Source organism: Vigna radiata, chromosome 4, assembly GCF_000741045.1.
Source record: "Vigna radiata var. radiata cultivar VC1973A chromosome 4, Vradiata_ver6, whole genome shotgun sequence".
Classification (NCBI taxonomy): Eukaryota; Viridiplantae; Streptophyta; class Magnoliopsida; order Fabales; family Fabaceae; genus Vigna; species Vigna radiata.
This window is the reverse complement of record NC_028354.1, coordinates 19,313,992-19,335,819: the sequence shown is the minus strand read 5'-3', so window position 1 is coordinate 19,335,819 and position 21,828 is coordinate 19,313,992. Positions and strand designations below refer to the sequence as shown.

At 32.2% G+C, this 21,828-nt stretch overlaps 2 protein-coding genes across 2 annotated transcripts; both read right to left on the bottom strand.

The window, feature by feature from the left end:
* Nucleotides 1-5,216: 5,216 nt before the first annotated feature.
* LOC106759434 (uncharacterized WD repeat-containing protein C2A9.03) lies at nt 5,217-10,373 on the bottom strand. Its single transcript, XM_014642604.2, has 9 exons — nt 10,127-10,373; nt 9,819-9,986; nt 9,576-9,662; nt 8,990-9,124; nt 8,575-8,685; nt 7,512-7,603; nt 7,334-7,439; nt 6,301-6,387; nt 5,217-5,912 (listed from the first exon to the last, which is right to left on the bottom strand). Exons 1-9 carry the CDS (start codon nt 10,238-10,240, stop codon nt 5,499-5,501), a joined length of 1,314 nt encoding a protein of 437 aa, XP_014498090.1. The 5' UTR covers nt 10,241-10,373; the 3' UTR covers nt 5,217-5,498.
* A 2,097-nt stretch (nt 10,374-12,470) lies between these two features.
* Nucleotides 12,471-21,111, bottom strand: LOC106759536 (fanconi-associated nuclease 1 homolog). Its single transcript, XM_022780182.1, has 16 exons — nt 20,869-21,111; nt 20,681-20,789; nt 20,164-20,597; nt 19,981-20,085; nt 19,178-19,436; nt 19,031-19,093; nt 18,670-18,744; nt 18,431-18,552; nt 17,480-17,550; nt 17,313-17,400; nt 17,082-17,222; nt 16,798-17,018; nt 14,422-14,695; nt 14,061-14,294; nt 13,015-13,425; nt 12,471-12,918 (listed from the first exon to the last, which is right to left on the bottom strand). Exons 1-16 carry the CDS (start codon nt 21,094-21,096, stop codon nt 12,859-12,861), a joined length of 2,895 nt encoding a protein of 964 aa, XP_022635903.1. The 5' UTR covers nt 21,097-21,111; the 3' UTR covers nt 12,471-12,858.
* Between the last annotated feature and the right edge of the window lie 717 nt (nt 21,112-21,828).

The window sequence follows — 21,828 nt, the reverse complement described above, 5'->3', positions numbered from 1 at the left end:
ATAGCTATGGCAGAAGGTGACAAAAACCATGTTGCTATCTTGTGAAATGAAAATCAGATTCAAATTTTCAGTGTCTCATCTTCCTAGGTGAGGTAACACATGAAAGCTACCACTTTTACTTCCATGGTAACAGAATATGGAGATTTTTATGTGAATATCTTTACTTCAGGTAGAATTTTCATCTGTCAGATAAGTGTAATTCAGGAAATATAAAAATCTGAGATGTAAAACTGTGATTTCTGATAAATTTTAGTTAATATTGTTAATATTCTCTTATTTGTTACTATAATTGTTGTTTTAAGCTTATTATAATATATAAAGTTTGAAAAGCAAGAGGACTAAATATTCTTAACAATAATGTTACTATATAAATCTCTTTAAATTTTTACTTCCTTTGTCAAATTTCTTTTTATTAACATTTTTAACTTACCTTTCCTGCAATGTTTCCAAAGTCTATATTCTGACAACAAATAATGAATTTGAATGTAATTGATTCCAATAATGTCAAAGTTAATACATTTCTGTTTTTTAAAACTTCTAACATAGTTAGAAATATATAATTAATGTGAAAAGTTACATATAATTTTTTTTAAATGTTATGATTCATTATTAGTTGTTTGTGGGTCTTTTAAGAAAGATTTTTTTCCACACCCACACAATTGAAACCCAAGGAAATTATTGTAATGTCTTTCAAGGAGAGACATCATATAAATACTAATGAATGAGATATTTTTTTTAAATGAACATTTTTGTAATGTAAAAAATTCTTAAACTTTATAGAACTTTTACTTATTTTATATCATTTTTATTCAAGTTGTTATTAAGATCAACTAAATTATGATACTACTAATATGTTTCAGGAGAAAATACACACAAAAAAAAAATTATCATCAATTAAATATAAACAAACTATTCTTATAAATTATTCCTATTACTTATTTTTATCTAATACCAGATTTTTCACTTATCTTGAAGTTGTCAATATTAACAACTTAAAATCTTCACAATAATATATTATATTTAATTTCACTAATATATACTCAAAATCTTCACAATAATTCACAATTTTTTTATTATATTATTCAATTTGTTTATTTCTACAATAAAACTTATTATCTTATAGACCAAGAAAAATGTATTGTGCTCGGCAGTTCCTTTTCAAAAATCCGTACAATAAATGAATTTTAGTAAATAATAATATATTAACAGAAATCTTTAATAATATTTTAACATATATAACACTTATTATTTTTTAATTAAATTTAGAATATATTAATATAATAACAAATAAATAATAAATTAATAAAAAGATAACATTTATTTTATGTGAAAATGTTGTAAGATTTTCCATTTTGTTTTTTACTGTGCAGAATCCATGAATGTGCAGTAAAGTGTACCATGAAAAGACTGTGTGATGATGAAGCAAAGTCGTTTATTAATTGTACTTTTCCACTGTAACTTTTTCATAGTTCAGTTTAAGCTATCACAAGAATCTTTTGCTTTCAATCACATCACATATTTTAAAGAAATGATATTTTACACACAATTTTTTTACATACTTTTTTATTTATTTTTCTTAAAAAATATTTTTTTTATAACTATTTTATCATTATATGTGTTAAATAAATATAAAATATATGTTATTTTATCATTATTTAAAATTTTACCATATTTTAAGACATTTATATATAAAATCCTAAATGTTTTCATCTTGTTAATTTATAGATTAATAGGTTAAGTGTGAAATAAAAATGTATACATGCTTTTTACACTGCTAGTATGCATTATTTATTCCTATTTTTTATATTTGACTGAAGTTATATTTTATGTTTTTGTCAAATCAATACTTATTTAATAATAAATACAACTTTATAGTTCTAATTAGAGGGAATAAAAAACTTTCACAATATTAGTAGATATATTGTTTATATAACTTTATTTTCATTCCATCACCAGGGTTGTTAGCAACATACTATCTACTATGTTTTTTTTTTTTTTTTCTAGTAAGTTTTTTGGGTTTGTGCCACTAATTGAAAACTTAACAAAAATTGAAATGATTAATAATTTAAAAACAAAAAGTGTACTCTTGTTTGTTTTAACTTACTAAAAGATAAAGGAAATTTTCATTCTTTGAACAAGTAATGATGGATTTGTTTTGATGATTAATTTCTATATTCTTTGAATACTATCTAAAACTATAATCACCCATAAAGAGTAATAGTAATTGAATTGAATTTAATGAAATATTACTTAGAAAAAGCTTTTCCCCACACATTTTACAATATATTTTTAAATATTTGTAAGTTGTACCTATTCATTAAATTTGTAATAAAATCCAAAGGTTGGAGTCTCAAGACACTTTTGTAAAACCCTAGAATTCATAGGTCACCATATTTAAATGTCATTAAGTTTAGCATTAGCATAATCAACAAATGCTAAGGAATATAATCATATCAAGTTGAATGATAACTCTCATATTGTCTTAGTTAGTTTAAGTAATTGTTGGATAACTCATCATTAGATTAAAAAACTATAATTTAATTATGATTTTACTTATCTAATCTTTGTCATCAAAAAATAATCTCAATCAAATGAAAAAAATATTTCGGTTTTAATTTACTACTTTTCCTGCTAAACTACTATATTTATAACCATTTAGGATAAACATATATATGTAACAAAATATAACAAGATTTCATTATTTAGGGTATAAATTGTTTTTTTTTTCAAAGTTATTTTTAATTATAACTATTTCTTTTATGTGTAAGACATCCAACACAGTTATTTATTTAATTTTTTTTTATTTTTTCAATAAATACAAGAAAAAAAAGAAAATATATTTGTTTTGTTGGTGTGGTGTGGGTCCAACGAACATGGGTTGCGCGTGAATGTGGTCACAAATCAGAACATAAGATCCAAAATTCATTCACGGGATTCTTCTGTCACACTTTCTCTTTCTCTGTCTTTTTGTCCCCATTTTTCCAATTGCCTCTGTCAAATTTCATCCCTTCAAAACCCTATTTTAATTTCCTTTTTCTAAATCATCTCCATTCCCAAAGATTCAATCTTTATCATAAAATCTTTTAGTTATAACAGTTAAAACAAGTCAAACAGAACAGACATTTTTCTTTTCTATTTTGCCTAAAATCTTTCCTATGAAAATGTGCTGATTCAATACTAAATAAACAAAATCTCAAACTCTTTTGGTAGGGTTTTTATTATTTCAATATGCTACGTTAAAAGAATCTAACTATATTAGTTAAAATATTTAAAGTAGAATAACTTAAAATGTTGTGTTAGAAGAACAATTGATCTCAAAAAAATATGACAAAATTTTTCCTTTTCTGACAAGACACTTACTGTAAAAAAATATACTTTTGACATATATATTTTTATATTCATTTAAAATTATTTTTTATAATTATTTTATTTTTTTTATTTTTTTTAAAAAATTATAAAAGTTTTCGTCTTTCTATAATTATTTTATCCTTATAATATGTATTAAATAATGTGGTTATTTAATATTTAACTCTGCTGGGTGATGAAGGATGACGAAATCTACTTTATTATTCTGTTCTTCTTTTGTCTACATTTTGAACTCTGAATGATAAGTTGGTACTTTGTTGCTCATAAATGGTGTCTATTTCTTTTTAAAATATATATTAATACTAATTTTTTGACATTGCATAGTGGGTTGGATGATTTCAAATTAAAAAAAAATAATTAGTTTTTTTCTTTTAAATATGTTTTTTTTTTAATTTTTTTTAATTTAAAATCGTCTAATCATGTTTTAACATGTATACAATATCAAAATAGTATCAAAAGTTGGTGTTAAAATATTATTTTCTATATTTTTTCTCACTTCTTTATTTTAAACAGAGAAGAAAAATAAAATAGGGGCATTTTGATGGAAATAATGGAGAATCATTCATTCTATTTTTTTTTTTTTTGCATTTTTATGTGATGTGATATGTCACTAAGTTGTTCTCAAAGAAAATGTATGTTATTGATCAGCTTCCTAGCTAACAACATTAACTCCTAGGAAATCACCCACATTTCAATGTGTGTGTGTGTTTTTTATCTCTGCATATTTGTTTTCTCAGCTTTACCTCAATTTCATGCACTTTATCTCCTTATTATCTGCATGACAACACATTAAAACCAGGAACCTTCCCACTTTCCATTTTTGTCTGTTGTTCACATATTCTTTTCCTTATATCATACTCTACCATGTGTTTAGAGGAAGAAAAATATACCACCAAATCACTTCACACAACTTTTCAGTTTATTAAGTGTTCTTAAATAAATAAATGTTTTCTTATCAGTTCAAGGTGATGATGATGTTCCATATGGGTCAGCTGAACAGTACAGTGTTATACCATTCAATTTCAAACCTTTCCTCCACATAATTCTTTTGAAAACCTCACTATAAGTATAAAACTAGATCAAATTATATATTTATAAGTGGTATGATAATAGTCTCGTAGGAAATAGAACAATAGACTCAATAAATTTTACTATGATAATTTTTGATAAAAAAAACGAAGTTATCTAATAAAATTTGCTCAAAAATGAATTTATAGTAGAAGACATTTGGTAGAGAAAATTGGATTTGCTAATCGAAAATTGAACTTAAATTTGGAAGAAACCCAGTATGAAATTCTCTCCAATCATGAAGAAGACTTGAAGATGGAAAATTCATCTTTTTTAAATTTCACTCACAAAAAATCAAGTTCTCGTATGTAAAAAATCGAATGAAACAAATGGTTTTAAAATATTAAAGATATTTTTAGTTTCCTTTTTAAAATCATCGTTTTTCCACACTACCCATCACCATTTTTCTATCCATTTTAGTTTCCTTTCCACATATAAGTCATTTTTTCACTTTCTTCTTACTATTATTCTCTTTACCTTCTCATGGATTTCAATTCATATTAAGACAAGACTTGATGCCCGAAGCATTCAATGACGTTTCCTTAATGAACAACATATAAACTATTTAGAAAAGGAGAGAAATGTTTTCAACATACCATTTTCATATAAACTACACTAATTAACTTGCAGTTATTTTTTACTTAGTTAAGTCCACATAAAACATACATACCAGTGAAGAATTTGTTCCAAGCATTTATCCAGAAAAAGGACATTCAACATGCCAAGGCACGGCCACATCTTAGAAGTTGCTTAGCCGAACACCATTTGCTTTCCAAATAACATAAACCAAACTATAATCAATGTTGGATGCAGATGAAGACTATGTATATAACATTAAAACCATGCAGTTTTGTGATTTCTGCAGGTGGCATTCACATCAAAAACTCAGAAATAAAGGTAAGGTGAGGCATGATTGCATTGTACAACTATCTTATGATGCTGTGGTCTTGATTAATCAGACTGACCTACATCAAGTACTGAGAAAGGAGAAGGACCTAGAATATCAAACTGCTCTATAAATCAACATCAATGATTTTTCCTAAATCAACTGGCAGGAATAAAGATCAATAGTAGGCATCAAGATATTGATATTGGTGCTTCCTATTATACTGTAGCAAGCTTGCATATGTCCTGTCCCAGATTCCAATATACATACACTCATCATCAGGACTCAGACAAACCCCAGAAATTTCCCCAAAGAAATCAATCTCTTGCCGTATTTTGTAGTCTGCCTTTGTGCTATAAACGTGCACAAAATCTGCAGGCTCAGCAACCACCATATATTGACCATCTGAAGAAAACCGAATAGAACGGGTTGCGCCTAGGTTACCCCTGAGAATGGCAACAGGAGAAGACAAGTGTCTAACATCCCATACTCTGCAAGTCTTATCCTGATTCCCCGTTGCAAAGGTACATCCATTGGGATGCCATGCAGAAGCAAAAGAGTAATCTCGATGACCGACCAAAGTTGCAACAGTCTATGAAATCAAACAAGTCACAAAGATGTTAGTGGAAGTTTCTTCAGCATGGTATGCTGTTTTTGGAAAGTATAAAACTACAAGGTAACTAACTACATAATGCTTAATTTCATTACATTCGTATCTTCATCTCCCTTTCCCAACACTTTTCATATCTAGCATGCATTCACTATCCCTTGGAGATGTTTAACAATGAATACCCGTATGACCATATCATATAGCATATAAGTTCAATGAAAGTTTTACTTGTTTCACATTCACTACCCATACAGCTCTATTAGCAAATGCATGAACTAAACCAAAGACAGCATTCACTGGGAAAAAGACAAAAAGAATATACTTGAACAAAAATTTCCAACACAATGTATGATGAAGAGAAACCAAGTACCTTCCCATTCTGAGGATCCACCAGCAGCCCATCTAGGTTATCTCCAACAACAGTCATAAGCTTACGGTCTGGACTGATTGATGTGTGCTGCATAAGGAATCAAGGCAGATCAAAACTGCATTTTCTTGGAAGTACAAATGATGTAGAAAAAATAGTTGAAGTTCATACAAATTGTGAATGCAACTGCCATGCTCAAATCAAGAAAATCAGTTTAAGACAATCAAACAGTAGAAGAAAAAATTTAACATGGAAACTAGTTAACTTCAATCCATCTTTGGCTTTAATTGATTATGCTCTACTTCCCCTTTTAATCAAGACATGCCATTTGGAATCTGAATTCCTGTGGTATTTTTCAAAATTTCAAACAACTCTTATTTCAATTTCTCACTTATCCTCCTACAAGGGAAAAATTATCTCCATATAAGTCCATTTGGAAATCAAAAGCTTCTTCAAAGGTCAACTTTTTGAGCAAGAAATGAGTTTGTCCAAGTGAGATGAATCAGTTTCTCCGTGTCCCCTTTTAAGGGTTTGGAAATACAAAAAAAATGAAAATCAAAACAATGTGGCTGGATAGTTTGTGTGCATGTGAGTTGAAAGGAATGCTTGTATTTTTTATTACAAGGGTACATCATATCCTTTAAATTTGTCATGGGTAGAGTATTGCGTACGCGGTTTCTCTTTATTGTTCATCATTATTTCATGGAATCAACATATAAGATATGCAACGAGATTGGACAACACTCCTACACTAACTAGGCTTTACAGTTATAGGACTTGAGTATTTTGGTGTCTTTGTTTTGGTTTTCTTTTTAAGTTCTAAGAGTTCTTATCCTGAAACTTATGGTACTGTTTTTTTTTTCTTTCTATTATATTTTCTTCTAACCAACTGAAAAAAAGAAAGAAGGAACTATAAGAAAGGGAAATTGAAATGAACCTGAGTGAGAGAATAATTAGCTAACAAGCAGCAATTGAAAAAGAAAATAAAATAAAAAAAATATACTGCATAAGTCAGATTTCTCTTAGAGGTGCTTACATTCACTGGCCAAGAGAACTGGAAGTTATTCAAAAGCTGAAACCTTTCTGTGTCATATTCTCTCACACCACAATCATTATTGGAAGCAATAATATGAGTTGCACCACTGCAAAAGTTTTCATGTCAAGCCATGTTCATGTTTCAAACAGAGACAAATATAACTTGGTATGAAAAATACCTCAAGCTGTCATATATTTCAATTGCATTTGTTATGGCATTATCATCATGTGTGGTCCGTGTACAAAAGCTTACTCCCTTCTGATCCAAACGCTGCATTCAGAATAGACACTATAAGTTGCATCACACAATCCTAATCTTAGTATGATAAAATTGAGAATTGGGGAGAATAGTTGGCTTGCGTAGTAGCAATAATTCCTATCACATACCCAATAACACGGAACAATTAATCTATATACTAAGTATATATTGCCAACTCAAATAGAAGGAAGCCCCAAGAAGAGAACAAAGGAGAAAAAGTAAAACACCACAATCATAGAATCCGAAATATCTACGCAAGATGTGCAAACAAAGGAAGGTTTGACCCCCAAAAAAAGAAGGGTGATTAACTACAAGTTAAGCCTAGTGATTAAGTTGAGCTTGATTGAGAAGTTATTGTGAATTATGATAGAAACAAGAGTTTAGAAATAAGGGAGACCAAGCTCCTCACAAGTAGAGGTAGTAATTTTAAAGTGAAAATAGGATGGTATTCCAGCAATTATCAGTAAAACAAAAATGAATATCAAGAAACACTTTTTTGAGCCTAACTGATCCAAACAGATCTTTTGTTCATAAGATTCTCTAGTAAATCTATATACCAGTCCTCAAAGTCAAAGTTCAACAATATTTAACAGGGAATCTAACAGAAAATGAAATCTAACAAAAATGTTTCCCTCTTTAGAACATATAAAAATCATATCAAAAGATGAAATTTTTGCACAATAAGAGTGAGTTAACACACAAACTTTTAGTAACTTAATGCAAAGGACCAGCTATCAACAAAACCCTACATAGCATTGATTCCATATTGATAACCTGCTATTCTTTTAATGAACACGTAGCCCTTTATGACCACCTGCCATATATTTTAAATGGGAGAATTTATTCACAGCAACCCGCACATTCAAGAAAATTTAATGTCTTCCAATGGATAGATGTTCAAGCAATATATAAATATATTATTAATAATACAAAGTCATTCATCTTTTAACAGAGTATCGGAAGCATAAATCATGTGGACTCACCTTACAAGTAAGCTCTCCTTGGAAGCCACCAGCAACAAGAAGTTTATCCTTGACAGCCAATGTGCTAATCTGGGTCTGAGAAAATCCTTCCAACAAATTTCCTACATGTCTCTACAAGACCAAAGAATGCACAGTTAAGTAAAGCAAAGAAATAAGATATGTATACTTAAATAAAGCAATGCTGAAGCCATTTAGATTGTGTTCTAGTATAAAATTCGTTATAATTTGCGCTCTCAACTAAATCGTTTTCTAAAAGAACCATGATAACTTCTCTGATTCATTAACCATACATGTATACTGATCAACTGTAGGTTCCGAATAAGTCTTGCATTCATAAAGCACCGAAAAGACCCAAATAACATTTCAATTCCTCTATCTTTATAGATGAACAAGATTGTGTAAGAGACTGCATTACCTCCGTAGGGGCCACGTGCCCCGCAAAATTGATTATCTCGGACAAGGTACCACTTATAGATGACCAGTGATTAACTGAGTAGTTGGAGACAAGGTAGACATCATGCTTTGAAGTTGCCCATACCAAGTTTCTCAGCTGCATGTCACAAAAAAATGTCACTAGGGAAGACTTTTTCCTTCTTCAGTAAAATCCATTAGATTAAGCTTGAAAATCATTTAGGTAAGGAATGCAAACCTACTTTTGTAAGACCACAAACTATACAGAGAAACAGAACCGTTGTGTCCAATGAAAATGGACACATGCTTGTGTTACTTTTATTTGATATATAATATAAAACAAACCCAATCCATCTTCTACAGGACTGTTGTTTCTCAATGTCCACGAAGAAAATCAATGTACAAGAAGTACAGCCACACACAATCCATAACATTTGGTTAATTATATAACACAGGAAACAACCCAAACAACAAATATACTTGCACACGCTCATGTTTCAACTTTCAAGTCATGTTAAAGCAAAGGTAATCAGCCATTCAAATCGCAGAAAAATAACTAGGTGCATCACCAAATGAAAAAGTCAACAAACCTGAAAATGAAGGATGGTAGGCTTAACCATTCTTGTGTTATAGAAGAATTCATAGTAGTTGCCACCCTTCTCCATTTGCTTGGACTCCTGGGACCCGAAATAGGAGAAAAATAAATAAATAAATAAATAAACTTTGAACATCAAAACATTTAGTCAAACGAATTCACTCCTATTTCCCTCCTCCCAACAACCCTAAACAAAGGACAATAAAAAAGGGCAAAGAAGAAACAGAAAGGAAAAGACCTTGTCCACAGCATCCCCAGATGTAAGAATGTTCTCAAAATTTCTGTATTGCTCAAGCCTTGTCAACCTGTACCTTTCCCTTGATATGTTCAACCTCTCCCATGGAATTCCCTGAATGTCCTTTCCCTTTCTTGCCTGAGCAGCTGATGTATCAGTCACCTTAGTAAGCTGTTCCAATCACCAAACACACACAAAAAAAAAAAAAAAAAACTCCCTCTCAGTTCAATGAATAGATACATAAAACAACTAAAAATTAAAAATAAAAAAGCAAACCTAAAAAGAGAATATGAAATGAAAAAAAAACAAACCATTTCATATTCATCAAGAGCAGCATCCCCACCATGGTTTTGGTAATCAATTTCATCAAAGAAATCGTCTTCGTCCATTTGATCAAAAGGGTTCATGTCATCATGGTTGGACATGGTGTCTTTCGTGCGTCCAAGTTCAACCCTTTTCAACAGATTATTGCAATGTGTCCGAGCATTCGTTGTAGGAACAGAAAGGAGAACGAAGACACGAAAGAAACACGGTTACCTTAATATATCAATATAAAATTCTGAGCCAAAGAATAAAGCAATAAATGAGATTAAAGGGTTTCTTTCTGTACCCTGTGCTTCCAAACAAAAATAATTAAAATATCTATATAAATATTTAATATCTCATTAAGAAGCCAGTTATATTTCTTATTTTAATACTAGGTTCAAAAGAAACGCTATAAATCCTGAGAAAAATACAATAAAAAATTAATATATAGTTTTAAGAATTAAATATATTGATAACGTAGGGTCAATAAATTTATTTTACCGTTTAAAAATATTAACAATGCTAACACATATATTGATACAAACTTTCATATATTTTTGTCTTTAAAAATAAATTTTAATTTAATTATATTAAGCTTTTTTTATATATAAAACGGTATTACCAAGTTAATATTGTAAGAAAAATATGATGTTATTGAATTAAAACGATTATATTTTTTTTATTTTTAAAAATTTGAAAGTAAAATAATTGAAAAGTTGGAAATAATTTGGATAATATGTGATTAATGAAGTTGATGATATAGAAGTAAAAAGGTGTGAAGATGATAAGAATATTAGTGGTGATAATTAGTAAGGGAGGAAAAGGCAATGGGTAGTATCGATTGCATTGCGAATTGCGATGGGATATGAATTGAGTAAAGAGACGTTTATTGACTGTGTTATGTGTTTTGTTGTGTTGTGTGTGTGTGGACAAAAAAGAAAGAGATGATGACAACCTCGTGCTCATGGGACACTCCCCTCTTCTTCTATTCATCTTCTTTCTTTTCCTTCTATTTATTTATTCACTATCTTCCACCGCACTACCTAATTCCTTATCCCTCCCTACCACATCTTACATCAATATTATTTTTAAATAATAATAATAATAATGCTAATAATAATCTACTACTCTACCTTCACTACTTTATAAATAATTATTTGAGTATTTTTTGTATTATTAAGATGCGTTAAAAAATAGACTTTAAGTCTAACTTAACTATATAAAACCGAACATCATCTAGACATTAATAGATGATCTCATAACAGTCTAATAACGAATAAAACAAGATGTCTAATAGATAACAAATATCGATAAGATAAGTTTTAATCATAACTGATATCATGTTAAGAAGTGAATTTTAAGTCTAACTTAAGGTAAGGTTTGTATCCACTTATATATTATAAATTGATCTTATCTTATTTCTAGTCGATATAGGACTTCTAACAAAAATGTATGATTCTTTTTGAATTTTTCTTTTGCATAGTCAATATATAAAAAATTTGGACGAAAAAAGACACGCCCATTCAAAAAGTGAAGACATGCCACAAACCGCAATCAAAAGCTTCCTATTTTATTCATCAAACCTACTTACTACACCTCATCGACAAAATCAAACGGAAAGAACAAGGTTTCTGTTCACTTCTTTAATCTTATTAGCTACACCCTACTTAACATTCCCCAGTGCCTTATAAAGAAACAAACGAGTTTATTATAAGAAATATGAATCAACTTTGAGAGTATATAAATTGCTTATTCATTTCTATATCTTTTGCTTATTGTGGAATGTATTAATGAAATGTTTTCACATTAGTCTTGCAAATAGATGCATTTATGTAACAAAATAAAGATTCATTCGTCAGAAAGTGTTAGTCAGACTATTTGAAAAGTGTAAAACTCTTAAGTAACTTGCAATATCGTTAAAACTTAGTACTTATATTATTTGATCGAATATTTAAAAATAGAATTTAAATTAATGATATTATTAACTAACTTATTTATTTCTTGTAGAAAAGAGGAATGTAGCTTAACTTTAATGGACACGACAAATATACATTCACTTCACTCATCAAGGATAGGTCCTATCAAATGAACAAACCTTAACAGAGACGGAATGACATACAATGCTGTGCTGTGCTACAGAATTTTGACAAAGACAAAAGAGTTGAAAAGGGTCACTTCTTATGTGTTGGTGGGGTTGTTCCAGTTACATTGCTCGTGCGATTGATCGACATTACTATTCATTTTCATTTGTGGACAATGATACTTTAATTTACCAGAGTAATCTCCGTAACATACATACAGTTAATACTTGATAAGGCACGGAACCGAATAATTAAATGAACAACCGGCTAGAGAAAAAATAATTGCATAATTAGATGAAGAATCTACAACAAGAATTACTGCATGAACGTGTTCAATCTCTCCATTGCGTCAATGGTTCATTGGCTCTGTTGGCATTTGCTTCTCTACAATTTCTTATAGCACCTTTATACTTCCTTCCTGCACCTTTATAGTTGTGGGAAAATGTCCAAATTGTTTATGGATTGGATTCCAGGTTATAAAATTCAAAAATCTATTTCAGATTTTTCAATCAGAAAATCTTCCTTAGATTGGACAATCTAAAATTAAAAAATATATTTCAGATTGGACAATCTAAAAATAAATATAAGAGGAAGTAACCATGAGGATGGAAGAAGAAATACCCTACTCTTCTGGCTGGGCACCTATTACTACTCGGTCAAGAGTAGAGTAGTTCATATGTCGTATAGAGCCGTTCCTCTTCTTTCCAAGAGTATTGCTTGTAAATGAATAATGAACTTCGTCAAATGTACCAGAGTAAACTTCAACGTGAGTAGTAATAATAAGCAACTTACAACGGTTTCACTTTACAAACCTCAACCGAAAATCCACAATCCATAAGCAGCAATAGCCATGCTCTCTGCTGCTCGGAGAGTCGGTCATTGTGGCCTTTAACTTCAACAAGCTTGGCTTCACCACTGTATTCTCCATGGAAACGCCATAGCAGCAAATCAGGCATCCCACTAGACCAGCTCCGATAATCTTGAGCCAGAAGTTGGCAGAGAGATGCCAAACAAGTGCCCCCAACACAAGTAACAGCAGCGCGAAGCTCATCCAAAGAATGGGAGTCCCAATTAACTCCTCTACATGCTGTTCCAATATGTGTTTCCCATGACTTAATAAGAAACTCCTCAGCCATGCCATCACGAATCTGCTGCAGATGGGATTCTATGACACTCTTTCTTGAAGTATAAAAACCATCAGTAGCAAAATCTAAAGGAGCATTCTGTAAATTCAAGACCAATGAGTAAAATTACAATGAATGAATACGAGTCTTCTAACAAACACTAAATACGAGTCTTCTAACAATATTTTTTTAACCGTAATTGAGTAAAAGGCAAAAGTACAAATAATCAACATAAAGTCGTAATTCTAGCATAACACAGTTAAAAAAATGTCTTTGGTTGAACTACAACAGAATAACCATGAAAATAATCAGATTCATGATGGATGATGGTAACAGTTATGCCCTTAATTAGAAGTCCATGGAAAGAAAAAAAAAATCCTCTATCCCTTAATTCGTCAAGCTTTAATTTTAAAGGTAGGAGCCAACGAAGCTTCCCTGAAGCAGCTTCTGAGAAGTGACTTGTAAGACAACTTCAGATTGTGAACTCAAGCACCGGTGAAAAAGGCTCAACAAACTGGCAACGTAGAGGAACAATGGAAAGGGAACTAGAGACAGGTAAAAAGGGAAAAGCAAAACTTGAAAATGACCTTTGTCAACAATCTATATATAGTTGAAACTGCTGTGGAAATTTTATTCCACAACATCTCCAAGACATCGTACACGAAATATAGTAATGCAGCACAAAGTTGAAAGCTGAGAAAGATGGGAGGGTTAATTAACTGAATAAAATGTACCTGAAATCTAGTATAAAAGACATTTGGTACATCGGCATATATGACATCCCACATAAGTAGCCCAAAAATGGTTAACCATATCCCGCTCTCTGCGTGAACACCCTGCCATCCACCTCCATCCCTAGCATAGTAATTCAAAGCAAGCTCTTCCACTCCACATTGTTTCCCCTCTTCATTGTAGTACCTACTCTTTCCTCCCAAATCAGAATTCAATGGTCTCCCTTGAACAAAAACCTGAATCATTACAACAGCCACAATGAGAAGGCCTTGTTAAAGAATATCAGAAATGTTAATTTGAAGAGTAGGACACAAGCAAATCATAGGTAAGAATCAATGAATCATAAAACAATAAGCAATTTACCTGAGGGATCTTCTGCAGTGCAGACCTAGAATAACTAGGAACTTTCCAGCGCCTTGGTGGTTTGCCTAGACGAAGAACCCGCCTTTGCAGTGCCATTCTTGAACCAGCACGTACCCATGGATCCAGCAACCCGTTTTCAGATACTTGGAGACTCTCATCAATGAAGCCCAGGTGCTCCAAATCAATTGATAACCTCAGTGTCCAATATCCTCTTCTTAAATCAGAAGGGAAAACATTTAGCAGCCATCTGAGCAAATTATTTGCGTCAGTGTACCTGAGAAACAAATGTCACCTCTTCAATGAACCCATGTAAGCAAATACATATGCTCCATCTATTTCTACATAAATGAAAATCAAGCTTACTTAACATCCTTAGAGTTAAGGCTGTATGGAGGCGTAACAATATTGGAGTTCATTCCATTAGGAGCATGATCTATGTTCATCTTTAATAGGTGGTGCTATTTCACTCAGTAAATATGGATAAAATCTATTGTTGAGGCTGAGGATGAAATGGTGCAGGAACATGAGTTGTGCAGAACTAGAGTCGATAAATCAATGACAATAAGTGGACAAGAGGAAAGTAAAGCAATGAGGTGTGCGCAAAGAAACCTGAAACTTTGCATTCATAGTACTCATAAGTTGACATAGCAATCGTATGATCATCACACTTGACCAGATTTTATGGTGCTAGTAGTTAGAGAAAATAGACCAGGCAGCTTAGGACAGGTTTGTTTGAATACTTCGTATGACCAGTTTCAACATAAATATAACATAAGAGAGCATCAGCGAATTAGTAATCATCACATTTCAAATTGGTTCTTAAAGGCAGTAATCATCAGAATCAAAGGCTTTGCCGGAATCATTACATAAAGAAGCATAAGATATTGGTGCCACCAGGGCAGAACTAAGACCTGTAAGAAACATTCAATCACGGTTCCACCACTTGTTCTAGCTTCTACTTCTCCACATCATTAGTAACAAGAAACAGGGATCTGACATGACTCACACAGCTTCAAGGAAATAGATACAGCAAAAACCCATCACATAGGACACATTCAAATTGTTTCCACTGTAACAATGTGAGCTGGACTGCTAACTCTATTTCACACATTCACAGCTATTTCGACACTTCTCACATAGAAGTCTTAGATCCACAAAAAGGAGATTGGCCACAAAATAGTGCTTCGAATACTTGTAGGTCTCAATGTCAAAGATTGTACTACTATTCATGGCATGGGCAACTGGCAGAAAAATGGGTTTCTTCTCCTGTAGATTGGGGTTTGCAGTACTTCTGGTATTGAAAAGTACCACAACACTACTAAGTGCTCACAGGTTGCAGCAAATGAATTCTGTTTTGGCCACTAGCTCACGCAACAAGATTCTTTAGGGCTTGTAAAATTGGGTTCGTATCAGTTCTGTTCTGTGTAATTGAAGAAAATCTTCTTCCTCTGATTTTGTATTTCACGGCAACTGTAGTAATAAGAGAAACTCAACTAGATTTTATGTTTACATTATCCACTTTATGACAACTATGGTGCAAGGAATTGATCTTACTATTTTTTATTTTACAGAAACTGTTTGTCCAGTAAACAGAAAGAAAAGTGGTTGAAGTAGATGGGGGAAGAAGTCGCTATTGTTGTGTAAATTCTAGAATAAATACATTTAAAAGTATGTAAGCCATATCATGTGTTGGTTTTTTAGGATTTCCCATATCCTCTTATCTATTAGGATTTAACTATATGGGGTTCATAGTTAAACTATGATAGTTCACAACTAAAGAGCACTATAGTGCTAGATACAGTCATCCAAGGAAGGATCTAATAAATTCTAAAACCAGAAACCGTTAAAAGCTAAAATACCATCATCCACTTTGGTCCGACCTAGTTGATAGGTTCTTGGGTCAAGAAAGTCCAAGAACTATCGATATCTCAACAGTAAAACACACACACCATACCAAGAAAAGGAATGAACTGAATAATTCCTCTGTAAAGAATTCTCTCAATGTACAAGCCTCCAATAGGGGGATGAATCCCACCTCCACAGGATATGAATTGTCCTGTCTATACAACAATCAAAATAATAGCTACCCTCTACAGAGTAACTGCAGCCCTTACATAGTTTGTTGTTACCTTCCAACTACTAACTCAACTAACTCACTGACTTACAGCCCAAGCATCCTCCCTTACACGCAAGCGAGAGCTAACGCAATATTACCCAATAATAGTCTATGTTCTCTTCCTTCTCTCATAGACTTTTAGTATCCTATTAACTTCACTCTCATACAAGTTTAATACATGTTGTATAGGTTTTGATGTCATTATGTATCCATTTGAACAAGATTTAAGGGTTTGCTAACAAACCTCAAAAACTTCATACCTGCGCTCCTGCTCAAGGAAAGAAATCCCCACGGTGACCACTTTGGAGTATACCCATGATGCTGTAAATAAGTGCCGAATTGAAGATACTGATTCAGAAGTTGAGTACCGGTCAGGAAAATCAGTAGATACACGGGATTCAGCAAGCTTTATGCACCTTAATACCACTTCAATTTTGTTTGTATCAAGAGCTTCATCCATAATTTGCGCCACTTCAATAGCCTGAAAACCTAATGTCATATATGGAACGGAAGACCACTAACACCTCTGAACTTGGATATTTACCTCTTCATAAGAGAGCAGATTCCTGCGATTTGAGAAAATTGGTTCTGATATTATGCAGTTGTAAGCTGGATACTTAATTTTTCCCATATCCACAAGTAGAAAGGAAGACAGATCCTGTTCTCCATTTAAGAAGAAAAGTCTCTGCAAAAGGAATATCGTTTACATCAGACCTAAATATTATCCAATTTGAATAAATCCTTTAATCAAAATTAGCAGAGATCAAAGAGACACCTCAGTACGCCACATAAGAGACTCAGATTTTGATGAAATCCTAATACAAGAACCAGATCTTTCCAAAATCATAGTTGATAATTGTGACCTGCATTCAACGGGAAGCAAATATTAAATAAAACATATTTGCTCCACAGATTATAAAAGCACAACTAGAATTTTAATACCAAGGTACACCGGCGTCTCTAGAAATAATGGATGAAATCAGATGCTGCTTCTTCAACCCATGACCACCACCCTAGAACATTAATAGAATATACTACATTTAATAGCTAGTTCATAAGAAAACTGACAAGGACACAGCAAATAACACACATCAGATGCATTACCTAATTAATTTTTTAACATCTAGGTTTGTATAGAGAAACAAAAAATATTCAATTGTTTGGCCCGTATCTGTCCACACAGCCCTCTTACTATGTAGTCATCAGAAGCCAATATTCAATTTAGGAACTTCTACAATGGATACAACCAAATTTAGAAGGATCCATCCAAAAAGCTCCACTCACTTGTCAGAGAATACACATTATGCTCAGGATGCACTCCTATAAGGATAACAAACTAAGAAAAAAAAGTAAACCAAAACAAAAAAAAGGGATGACGATGTGTCAAGAAAATGTAAGAACTGAAATATTGACACTTAACTTGCACAATCGACCCAATAAGTACAAACCATCCATTTGACAACATTTTGCAATACAAGATAAGCAGTGTAACTGATCACATCAAATGAACGCAAATCCTACCAAATCAATTTTCCTAAAACTTAAAGGCAACGATCTTATGCACTCATTTAATTTAGAAACAAAATAAAAAAAACAATAACCTAATAGGTAGCACTGAACATCAACTAATGTCATTGCCCTTAACTTCTTTGGAAGCAAAGTAACAAATGGTAAACTCAGAACCTTCAGAAAACAATAAATTTGACCACGACAGATTTCAGAACAGCAATTTCATATCACTTAATGTGTATCAGAGGATACAACTATTATTTAACAGCAAAAAGAGATTGATACACAGGCAACTTGCACACAACGACCAATTGCCTACTATAAAAATTAATAAGAAAAACATTGTGTGTGTGTGTAGTCCTAAAACAAGCAATTAATTTTAACCTTTTTTAGCGAAATGCTCCAAATTTCACGCAATTCAGAAACATTGAGGACATTCAAGATATCTTTCACATCACTCATACATAGTTGATTCGCACCTTCAATAAAATGTATGTATTCTTTCTCTGCAATATGTATACCAAAGATACAGGTTACAAAGGTGGAATAAGATTTAATAGCAAAAGATTAAATCATATTTGCATGGAAAGAAGAAATGAACCTTACGAATTATATTGAATTACCAGCAAGTTCCTTCACTGCCTTTTGAGTATCCTCTATTTCAGAATACGAAATGCTAGACATGCGAAACCAAGGTCCTTCATGAGAACCCAATATGAAAAATGTATCAATTCGAAATCAACAAAAACTTCAAAGATGATTAATAGGCAGCTCAGAAAATCACTTTAAACAATAGGCATATTCTCTTATAACAACTCGCACAAAAAGATCTCTATTTGGATACAAACAGAAGCATTTCTTTCAGATACGAGTGGGACTGTCACGACATGAATAATCAGGGCATCAACATTCGTGATGTGACATAAGTTTTAGTGCCCCATGGAAGACAACCGGAATTTAAAATAAGTATGAAATTTAAATAACCTTTTCTAGTGTATAGCCGGATAAAAAGCCTCTGACTTTCATTTGAGAGTAAAGTGAATGAATCTGTCCAATCATCCATAGATGAGATAATGTTTAAAATATCTGACTAAGAATTAAAAATAAAATAAAAGTCACTAGTATTAATACCCATATAGGTTTTCTCATCTTCAGTTAAAAGGTGAATATTATTTCTTAACGCTTCTTGTAGCATAAGAAAAAAATTCAGCTGATACTTTACAGTTGAAGGAGGATTCCTGCTTTCAAATTTAACAACATGTTGAACATTTTTCCATAAGCATATAAAGGTCTCATCGGCGTACTTGCTTTCACCATTTGCTGTTTTGTGGCACGTAACTTGAATTGGGACGATTTCAAGAGAATGTTTTGGAACAGATGTAACATGCCCCTGGGACAAGTTCCAAAGAGAAAAATGACGAGGCTGAGTATTAAGTTGCTTAATCCATGATCTTTTGAGTAATTAGAAGAATTATCAAGTGATCTTTAGAATAAATGAGTAGACTAAACAAGTGGGCCAGTAATTTCAAAAGAATGCCAGCCGTTACGTAATTAGAGCACTTATCCAATAATTCTAGAAGAATGTCAGTCATTTCTAATAGGTGGTTTATTGGGTTATATTACAACGTCTTTAGTTTCCTTTATATGCTGTCAAACCCAAAACGCTAAACTTACCCTGTCCACAGAACAACAAGAATCACAAATTTAACCTTGAAACCACCTGCAAAATCCCTTTAATCTCATATACATCCAATGAAACTTCAGCCACCGATTATCAATTATTGATATATTCTATATATCACATAATGCAAAAATAAACTCTTCAAGCACCTTCTATTTCAATAATCCAATTGACACAACTAAAAGAGAAAAGAGAACCGACATAAGCACATTAATACATAAACAACTCATGAACAGTCTAAAATTTTGAATACCTCAAATCCAAGGCCATAGTTGTCAATAAGAGGAGAAAGGTACTGGGCTAGATGGCGGGGAAGAAAACCTAACGACTTACAGCACGCAGAATCCCCAGAAACAACCTGAACCAAGAGCAGCAATGAGCTCCTTCAAACTACATACAGTAGATACCACTAATATAGAGGGAAAAAGAAACAAACCTTAACGGCATTGGGGTCCTTAACATTTTGAGGGTCCCTCAAAAGAGATATGGCGGTTCCAGCACATATTTCGTCTGGATTATCAGCGTGCCTCCGGCCAACGATGAAAGTTTCAAGCGTGACACCAAGCACATCAACTGGTTTAGAATCTTCAGGCACCCCACTGTTCACGGGCGAGGAAAATGAGGGAGTGGCAGCAAGTGTAGAATTAACTCCAGTCTCGTGTTTTTCAGGCGGTTCTTGCTTATCGCAATTTTCCACTTCCTCACAGCCGTTGTTTGGAAGAGGAAGGAAGGAAGCACTGTCAGATTCGTGAGTGAGACTCTGGAGTTTAGGTCTGGAATTGGATGGGGAAAAGTTTAACTCAAGGAGGGTGCGTTGGGAAAGCTTTCGTTTTGTTGCTGGTTTTGGTTGTGAATGAGAGAGACACGCATCTGAGAGTGAAAATCGAGATGAGAGAGTTTAAAGAAACATTGATGTAAGCAAGAATATAAACGTGAATAGCGTGCATACATACCGAGATGAGAGTTTATGCGGTTGTGATCATCACCTGGAAGGTTGCGGCCGCAAACAGGGCACTGTACGTCGCCGCTTTGATCTGGTTGCTGCGACGGTTGTTCGACAACCTGAAAATGAAAACGACGAGAACGTGTCACTCAAAACATCAGCACAAAGGAAGAGATTAAAAAAGATCCGATGCAATACCGGATTCGGGCTGGGGTTCGGGTTAGGGTTAGGATCAGGAATGGGATCGGAGAGAATAGAGCGGCGATTGGGGAGGAAGCGCCTCCGTCTGCCGATTAATCGAATCAAGCTTTCTCTGCCTGTGAGCACCATTTCTAATGTCACTACTGCACGCTGCACACAGGGAAAGAGAGGGAAAAATAACCATACCCTTAAATCTCCCGCCATTCTCACCGTTTTTATTATCATTCATGAAAAATAAATTAAATGAAATTGATTTTGTTTTAAACTTTTTAATAATAATATGTACATTTATACATTTATACATTTATGTTATTTTACATATTTTATTTAGAAGACAATATATGTACGAGGGAAAACACGATCCTGCTTGTGTGTTTAATTTTTTATTACACAACAAAAAATAAATAAATTCCATGATTAAATTATATTTACTTTTAGAAAACTGTTGATATTTCAATTATCATAATATACCTAACCAATTGTCATGATAATTATATAATTGTAAAAAGAAAATTAGCGTACGCAACAAAGAATCGTCCATAAAAAATAATACTGTCGTCATATCATATGTAAAGTATAGATTATTAAGTTATTATGTATATAATTATTAAATCATAAATGAATTGTTAAAAATTAAAAATGTTGTAAATATATCATTCAATATTCATTTTTAAATTTTCATATTTTAAATATATAAATGTATGATTATATATTTGGTATATATATTATTATAAAGGCAAATAATACTTAAACTACTTCGCATAATAAATACTTTTTTTTTCAATATAATAAATATATTTATATTTCTATATTAGCAAAGTTCATTATATAATTCAATTGGTGATTGGTGAAAGACAAGACTATAAATTTGAGAATAATTGAGAGAGCTCATTCGCACAGTTTAATGTAATTAAGGTTTTGTTATTTCATAATAGTAGAAATATAATTCAATACTTC